This window comes from Nicotiana tomentosiformis, chromosome 9 (assembly GCF_000390325.3).
Source record: "Nicotiana tomentosiformis chromosome 9, ASM39032v3, whole genome shotgun sequence".
Classification (NCBI taxonomy): Eukaryota; Viridiplantae; Streptophyta; class Magnoliopsida; order Solanales; family Solanaceae; genus Nicotiana; species Nicotiana tomentosiformis.
In genome coordinates this window covers 44,049,492-44,058,631 of record NC_090820.1, presented here as the reverse complement: position 1 = coordinate 44,058,631, position 9,140 = coordinate 44,049,492, and the positions used below count along the sequence as shown (strand labels likewise).

At 32.1% G+C, this 9,140-nt stretch overlaps 1 protein-coding gene across 3 annotated transcripts; it reads right to left on the bottom strand.

The window, feature by feature from the left end:
* Positions 1 to 867: 867 nt before the first annotated feature.
* LOC104104167 (cysteine synthase) lies at positions 868 to 6,676 on the bottom strand. 3 transcript variants are annotated; one of them, XM_009612171.4, is made up of 11 exons: positions 6,534 to 6,676; positions 5,802 to 5,858; positions 5,588 to 5,697; positions 5,452 to 5,509; positions 4,998 to 5,261; positions 4,785 to 4,922; positions 4,576 to 4,627; positions 2,661 to 2,740; positions 2,449 to 2,508; positions 2,156 to 2,236; positions 868 to 1,202 (listed from the first exon to the last, which is right to left on the bottom strand). In XM_009612171.4, the coding sequence occupies exons 2-11, from the start codon at positions 5,841 to 5,843 to the stop codon at positions 1,110 to 1,112; spliced, it is 978 nt and encodes a 325-aa protein (XP_009610466.1). In that variant the 5' UTR covers positions 5,844 to 5,858; positions 6,534 to 6,676; the 3' UTR covers positions 868 to 1,109. The 3 variants fall into 3 exon arrangements, with proteins under 3 accessions (XP_009610466.1, XP_009610467.1, XP_070042323.1); XM_009612172.4 differs by lacking the exon at positions 6,534 to 6,676 and adding an exon at positions 6,398 to 6,509; XM_070186222.1 differs by lacking the exon at positions 6,534 to 6,676 and adding an exon at positions 6,268 to 6,377.
* Positions 6,677 to 9,140: the final 2,464 nt, after the last annotated feature.

Here is a 9,140-nt window from a genome sequence, read left to right as displayed (position 1 = left end):
CCAAACTGATAGTATATTTATATAATTTTAAAAAATATTTTATACATATAAATATTTATTGTAATATAATTTATAAATATTTCTTAAACTTTTTCACAGTTTTATCTTTTAATGTATTATTTTAAGTTTAGACTTAACATTCTTGAATGGTAAATAAATTTTAAAGCTCATAAATGTAGTAACTCAAACAAAGTTCAAGTCAATACTAATGTTAACAAAAGAAATTCAATTCAATATTAGGAATGACGATAGTGTTTGATAATTATTTTATTTTTACATTGATTTATAATGAAAATGCATAACTTAGTTTATCTTTTTCTTTAGTGCTTAGTTATGTAATTAATATTAATACTTATTAGCTATACTTATTTTAGCATGACCAATATAGTATTTTTAGATTATGTTAATTTTCATTAAGACTTATTAATTAGCAATATTTGTTTTATATAATTTTATTATTTTATCTTTGTTAGTGAATATTTTAGTATAATGCTATAACTTATCTCATATTATTGTGTTAGTTTCTTGGAAAATACATTATATAGTTATATTTTACTAGGACTTAAGAAATACTTTACCTGACGAAAACCCCCCCAAAAAAAAAAAAACACTAGAGAAAAAGCGAGATTGAAAAATCGACTTTGTTGGTTTGGTTTGGCTTATAAATTTAAAAATCTAACATCATTGATTTGGTAATTAAAAAATCCGAATCAACCCGACTCATGTACACCCTGGTTAATGAGTCACGCTAACTCCATTTTTCCGATTTAGATGAGGATGTTCCTGTTTTATCTGGATTTGAGGTCCTTTTTTAGGGTGGTGTTTGTCTCCAAAGTTCGAAAGAATCAATCTTTCTTTAGAACTATCTTCAATCAACAAGCAGCAACAGCTCTTGAAATTCCTGTTATAAATCCACTGTCACAAGTGTTGTAGAAACAGTAAAAATACAAAAGCACTAAGATATACTTGAATGGCCACTAAAGAAAAGAAAAAGGCCTTATTTTTAGAAGTTTCAGCAAACAGGAAGGGAAAAGGTTCAGACAAGAACATTCTGTTTTAATAGGAAAACAATCTCGAGACTATGGTATGGTAATCAAAGGACAAAATGTTCAAGGCTCCACGGTCATGTTCTCTGCTTCCCGTCTAACAGATTCAAAGAGGACAGAGGAAAGATATCGCTCCCCGAAGCTTGGGAAAACAACCTGCAATACCAGTTTCAAGTGGCTGTAAGTAGCGGCAAAACAAACCTCGTCGTGACTTAGAATGCCATTCCATCATACAAATGACTAAAAATGGTGAAAATGTTATCCATGCAGTGACAATAAGTCAACTGGATACTTGAACACTTCAAGCAAGGAATGATTACAATGTGCAAAAAACTGTCAAATTAGATATTCTACCAAAACAATAGAACAATAATGGCAGGAAGCACCAGATGGATCAATAAAGTAGCATAAAAAAGCTTGCAAAATTGGCAGTGTTTTGCTGGACAAGATGAAAATCTATGCCACAGACAGTCAAAAATAAGCATAGAAGCAACACTTGTCTTAGGAGCTTTAAATAAAAAAATATTTTAGGAGGCAGACAACAATAGAGGAGTATATTCAGCAGTTGCAGCAGGCACAAGAATCTTGAGCATCAAAGCACAATGATAATCAATTTATCCCATCTTTCTGGACCAAAGCACTGCCAACGAAGTAACTAACCCTAATCATCATCAAACTTAAGGCCTTCCGAAATGACATATCAAGTCTATCCCTACACGACCAAAAACCCAGATGTATTTTGAAGAGAGAAACACAAGAGACACATGAATGAGTAAATTTCTTTCATTATATTCTGTTCCCTATGGTAACACAGAAAACGAGACTTTTTTTAGTTAGATATGCAAAAAAAAAAAAAAAAGAAGATATTTAGGGACGACAAATATTAAATGAAGCACTTCCTACCGATATAAGGTGAACAAAAAAATGTTTCATCATGTCAATCACTTATACTCACAAACAACTAAATCCCACGAGTCCACTAAGATAATGATGCATGTCTTTTCTTTGTTTTAGATATGACAATATTTCAATGTTTTGCATAATATAGTTTATCAGCTTCGGCTAATCATGAGTAAACTAGCATTTCATAACAAGTGATAGATACTTACAACAATGAGCTTCCCAGCATTTTCAGGGCGCTTAGCAAGTTTGATTGCCGCAGCAGCAGCAGCACCAGATGATATGCCCACCTGTAAAATGCATATTTTCAGTATCCAAAAGATGTAGGACGTTAGGAGTGCGTCACTATTACAATGTTCAATAGCTCTTGCACACACTTCTCTTTTTCTTTCTTTATTCCGTGGGAGCTTTTTCCCTTTATCCTTTTTTCTTCTTTTTCTTTTCTTTTGGGGGTGGAGGAGGGAGTAGGAGGGTTGGGAGCAGTTAAAGCAGTCAAACTTACAAGTAAACCTTCCTTCAAGGCCAGAAGCTTTGCGGTTTCTATGGATTCTTCACTTGAAACCTGATTTTATCAAAATGAATAAATTCTGTCAAATGCTAGCACCTAAAGCCTACAAAGCTCAAGATCAATAATAGAGAGAAAACTGCGATTCATAGTGTTCACATAGTTCAAGAATTTTGTAGAAAGGATATTCTGGGAAGTTCATATCTTACTTGAATTACTTCATCAATAAGACCAACTTCCAAAACACCAGGAATGAAACCAGCACCAATCCCCTGAATCTTATGTGGACCTAATGCATCATCGGCAAGCCATATGTCAAATTGAATCAAAGAACCATATAACAATGACTTCTTAAATTGTTTAATAGCAGATATTTCAAGATGGTCAGAATGATTCTTTTTTTTTTTGGTTGATAAAAGGTAAAAGTGGACACAATGACTTTTGTTTTTGCTTTTTTCCCCCTCCATTTGGGGCGGTGTTGCAGGACTGGGTAGCCACTCAGAAGGGTTAGTGCAATTTTCACTCTCTTTTGACAAAAAAGCATTTTCTCTTTTATATTCGGGTTGACACAAGAAATGGAGTTTAGAAGGAGCAGATTTTTATACCAAACTCTTATGACATTCAAGAGTGAAAATTACTTTATACAATATGGCTAAAAGAATGGATACTGAGGATCCATACAGTCGATCCCAACTAGATTTGGATTGAGGAGTAGCTGTTGTATATGGTTAGATATAAATATATAAATACTAGTAAAGAGATGAGAGTACAATGTCAGTTACCCTTTTTGGCATAAAGAGATTATAAAACCAAAAAAAGAAAGAAAAAACATTCGAGGTAATTTGGCACTTAAAGTTTGATACAAATTTAATTAGGAATCTAAAGTATATTATATATTGCTCATGCTCGTATTTTTGGTTAGGAATATACAACTAAAAAGGGAGGAAGATGTTTAATAATGGATTCACATTTTTTGTAGATAGCTATTTACTATTGATGTCTCTTTGGAGACATTCGATAGAAAAAATTATGTCCTATTGATGCATGCTAAAATATTACTAGAACAACATGGAGTCTTTGAAATTTATTGAAAAAATAATTGTTCAAAAACAAGCCAAGCAATTTCTTTCTACCTTTCTGCTTTTTCAAACTCACTTGGGAATTATTTAGAGAATCCCACTTTTGGTATGTTGTTGCCTGGAGAGCTTCAGTGCAACTTAAGTTCAATAGTTTATTAAAGGGTAAAAGTAATGTCCTGAAATATTTAACATATATCTCCTTTATTTTGGTTTTGCAGTGGGCATAAGAAGGGATAAACAAGCTTCGAGGAGAAGGCTATGGTTTAAACCAGTACATGGACCTGGGGACAAGACGTTATGATTGACTTCCATCATATGAAGGCTGTCTCAGGCTCTCAGACAAATAAAATCGTGTTCCTTTCCAATATATCATGCAAGCGAAGTGACCACTAAGATGCCAAGACATGCTAATCAGCAACCAAGAAGGCCAACTAAATCCTAAACCTTTAACAAGTAATGTTTTTAGAGGGGGAGGGGAGAACCAGAATCAATCAATACGTCATGGAATTCCTATAATTTACTAAGATGGATCATGGGAATTTCAGACTCCAGACACTGCCTGCTCATCTGAATTACTTTTACATCCCACCTACTCATTTACTTTGAGATTTCCATATTAAAAGTTAAAATTTTAGCTATACCAGGCTCTAGGTGTTGTGCGAAATGTAGCCTTAGATACACCAATAGATACTGTTACACGACTAGATGACCTTAGGTCTACATGATGAACCACTTATATTAGACCCTGTTAGAAAGCACATACAGTGCTGGCCATTCAGTGCAACTAGTTACACCATTGAAACTTTCGGTCGCTATGTAGACATTTTATAGGAATGTTACTTAGATATGGATCAAGGTCTCGAAAACCAGAAATAATGTTAACTACAATTAAGATAGTGTGAGAACCCAATAACTGATAATGACTGACAGGTCTCATATTTATAAGGTTCTCATTCCCACAAACTTGAGTTCTGCTGCGATATGCACAAAGTGGAAAAATGAAAAGAAAAAAGAACATAATGGTTGATAAAGAAGAAAAGCTCACCAGGCTTTCCTCCAGAAAGAATAGCACTTTCAACTGGTTCCACACCATAGAGCTATCATCCAATTGCAAAGGGAAAAAAGGAATCATTTTTACAAGTCATGATAACACCAAAAAGAAATTCGGCATATAGAAAGAATTCAATTACTAATCAAAACCAAATCAAATATTTCGCGTTACAGGTCATTAGCCTAATTCTTAAACAAGCTCACCTTTATGTCGGGGTTCTGCTCTCTTAAATACTTGCCTGAACCTGTTATTGTGCCTCCTGTTCCAATTCCAGAGACGAGAGCATCTACTTTCCCATTTGAGCCTTTCCAGATCTCAGGACCAGTGGTCTCATAGTGTACCTATATTATGATAGTATTTGAGTTAACCATTTCCCCATCAGAGAAAGTAAACTTTGGCGTGGGAAAAAGATATACCTTTGGGTTTGCAGGGTTTTCAAATTGCTGAAGAATAAAGGAGTTAGGTGTTTTGGCCTTTATTTCTTCAGCCTTCTGAATAGAACCTTTCATCCCTTTTGCTGGATCGGTAAGCACCAACTCAGCACCAAAAGCACGAAGAATAATTCTCCTCTCAAGACTCATTGAAGAAGGCATCGTAATGATAAGTTTGTAGCCTTTAGCAGCAGCCATAAATGCCAATCCTACTCCAGTGTTTCCACTTGTAGGTTCAATGAGGACACTCTTCACAAAGAAAGACAATACAAAGTCAGATTCGAATGCTAAACAAGGTCGTAACCAAATCTTCAAAATACAAATGACTTCATTCCTCCTTGCCTCCTTGGAGATAATTGTCACACATTCATCAAATTATAGAACCACTCAACCCACAAACCAAATTGCAAAATCATTTCTAGAAACAAGGGTAACTAACCTCGCCAGGTTTGATCAGGCCTCTCTCCTCAGCATCTGTAATCATACTATAACCAATCCTGGCAGTAGTAATAAACAGATAAGCAAAACACAGTCATCCTTGTAGAGGAATATCCACAAGCAAAATGAAGTTTTACCTATCCTTAACACTAGAGCATGGCTCCATGCTTTCCAGCTTAGCAGCAACGCGAGCAACACACCCATCCACAATATTATTCAGGTACACCAAAGGAGTGTTACCGATCAACTGTGGGTCAAAGCCGCAAATTATTAATACAATCTAAGCGGTCTACAAATTCAAAAGAAAAGCAATATTCGAAAGGAACCAGATACAACAGGTAATCAACTTACTTCAGTTACATCCTTGGCAATTCCATTCTTTTCTCCCGCCATATTGTCAAGTTAATTCTGCAACAATTTAAAAGTGAAACTAAGTGAAATATTATTTGCATCATAGTGCTTGAATTCATCATATCAGCTACTCATTTAACCAAGATTTCTCATCATCAATCAATCAAATTAACTATGCCTCAATCCCAAACTAGTTGGGATCAGCTATTTGAGAACCCTCTAAACCCGTTCCACTCTACTCGGGCAACTTCCATTCCTAACAAAATGTAACCAGTTTTCAATATTCAGGAAAAAGAAAAAGTGAAAGAAACTAATAGGAACATCAAATTCATTTAATCCACCAACTACAACAATTTTGCCAGCTAAATTAGGAAAAAAAGATACTCAAAACCTTGTATCCTAACAAATTCAGAAAAGAACATGCACATCTTTTATCTTATCCCTTTTAAAATTAATCGTGGATTACATCTTTATTCAATCAACACCAAGAATCCATCCTCCACAGTTCATAAATCTCAAAAAACAAAAAACCCAATTCTCAGAATCACTTTTCTGCCCATATTTAAAAAGAAATTCAATTTTTAATTCCCTAATACCTTAACAAGTAAAGCTTGAACAAAAAATTCCGATTAGGTGGAAAAAACAGTGATCTTGGCAAATGTACAGAGAACCAATTAATTATAATCTACAAGAGCAATTAAAAGCCACAAAATAAATGGAGAGAAGATTTACCTGGGATTTGACAATGACAAGAAAGGACCCTGGTTGAAGATGTATTGGTACTAGAATGCAAATGTACGGTGACTTTGTTGGGGTGGAGAAATGAATGACCCATATATATACAAATAACACCATCCATCCGCTTCGCTGTTGATTGATTATTTCAATTACTCTGTCGGTTTCAATTCATGTAAACCATTTGATTAGACACAAAATTTAAGAAAAAAAAAAAACTTTTAAATTTATGGTATAAAATGAGTCATATATATTTTGTGTGGTTATAAATCATTACATAAAAATAAATTATTTTCAAATAAGAAAAGAGGTCATTCTTTTTTGCACGGACTAAAAAGAAAATAGATTCACATAAATTGAAACGGATGGTTAGTACGTTTTGTCATTGCTTGACTTGTATTGTATCAGTGCCTAACAGCCTGGGCTCAAATGGTTTTGTGGCCCGTTACAAACTTATTTTTAGTTGTATGACCCTATTTTTTTTTTCACATGAGAGATTTACTTTTATACATAAGAGATTTATCTTTTACACGTAAGAGATATAAAAAAGATATTTTCTTAATTTCAACATTGTAAAAAGTCATGAAAGCCTAAAATCTCCTTGTTGTTTGGATGGTTGTTATGTGTCGTTTTATAATGTATCGTGTAGTATTGTATTGTATTGTACTGTATCATTTTACTGTAAATAATGTTTGGATAGATTGTACTATTTTTTATCGTGTCATGATGTCATTCACCAATAATATGAAGAATAAACTTGTAATATTATAAAGAAAAAGTAAGGTACGATATATAATTATTACATAAAAAGGTAGGGTAAAAGATAAAATATGATTATTTAATAATATGGAAAGGCAAGATGAGAGGGAAAAAAAAAGGGAACGACGCGACCACACCAAATCGATAGTTCTATAAAGTGGCACTTTTCGTCGTTACGCAATGACGAATTTAACGATACGATACAATACAATAAATTTTAACAAACAATCTAAACAAATATTGTATCTAAAACAACAATACGATACAATACAACGAGTAACAATCATCCAAACAACCCGTAAATAGTGCAAAATTGAGCTTCTTGCCTTTTGTTCTTGTTTAAAACTTTATTATTGCTTTTTTGTTTTCAAACTTTTAATCGTGGTGTAAGAAATTCATATTTAGTGCATTATTGCACTTATCGACCTTTACGGTATTTAATTAATTACTCCTAGTATTTTTATATACATGTCTATAGTTTGCGTGTTGCGCGTGTATCCATATCAATGAATATAAAAAGTTTAGAAAATTACATGAATAATATTGTTAAACAATATGTTTTTATAAAATAAAAATTAAAATAAAAATCAGTTCTTGAAAATAATAAATGTTGATCCTATCAATTAGCTAGCTCTATCAATAAATAAATCATGTCTCGCAAAAGTAATCGGTTGCCTTAATAATTATTTTGATGTATCAGTTTTACATTTGTTTAAGAAGTTTAGAGAAAGTGGTAAAATATTAATTTATACTCATGCTTGAAACATTTTACTTGTCTTTAATCTTTATAGTATTCTCTAGTGAAACAATCTTGAAAGTAAGCTTGAGTTTTGTAAGTCTACATAGTTATACGAAGATGAACAATGTCGTCAATGTGAGGTTCACCAATATTGATAACATATATAGAACAAACTAAAGTGGATTTATTTTTTCATAATTGGCTTCATAACACTAACTTTTCTTATGATTTGCGATTATGCTTCCCTCCCAGCTTATTTTATTAATTTATAATAATTGTTTTAGACTATTTATCACTAATCCAAAAAGAATTACAGTTTGACCAATTTGATCTAGTATTATCCTCTCTATCTTAATTAATATTAGCAATTTTGTTTTTAAGAAAATCATTACAAAAAGAAGTTATTCCTATACCTTGGTTAATGTAGTTCATGTCGATTAAATCCTTAATTTGACATTTATGGACAAAGTTGACCTTGCAGCTGGAGCAAATTAAAAGACATTATGCACAATTCATTACCACCTTTTCAAACAATTCAAGATAAATACAATGTTTTTGTTTGTTTGATATTGTTTTAACATTAATTTTCCAATATTGTTTTAACATAAATTTAATTATGTTTCACTCAAAATATATTTCAGTTTTAATTAAGTAATACTTCCATTCCCTTAGTATAAATAGTATTAAGGTTCATTTTTTAAAGAAAAACAAATATGAAAAAGTAACGTGAAAAATTCCTAAATATTAGGATTGGGCAAAAGTATACCATGAAATAAATTATGGTTACGTTAGATAGATCAAGTAAGGAATGAATCTATATAAAATAAAATTTTAATTGATTTTATGTCTTAAATATTATAGGATTTTTTACTTAGTTCAAGTAAGAAAATATTGTACAATCTAAATTTTAGTTAACTCAAAATACTAAATATAAGGAATATGCTTTAAATTGCAATTTTGTCCAATATGAAATCCTTTTTAAAGGGTAAAAAAGACGAATGACATTTCACTAAGGGTATTCGTGCTTTTAATATATATATATATATATGTAGATAGATTATCAATCTATAAACCTAAAATGTTAAACATTAAGTATAAGATATTAG

Excerpts from the sequence above, each read along its gene's own strand:
- LOC104104167 (XM_009612171.4), bottom strand. The coding sequence starts at position 5,843 with ATGGCGGGAGAAAAGAATGGAATTGCCAAGGATGTAACTGAA. Across the intron at positions 4,923-4,997 it reads AAAACCCTGCAAACCCAAAG|GTACACTATGAGACCACTGG; the intron begins GTATATCTTTTT and ends ATCATAATATAG. Across the intron at positions 4,628-4,784 it reads AGCAGAACCCCGACATAAAG|CTCTATGGTGTGGAACCAGT; the intron begins GTGAGCTTGTTT and ends ATTGGATGATAG.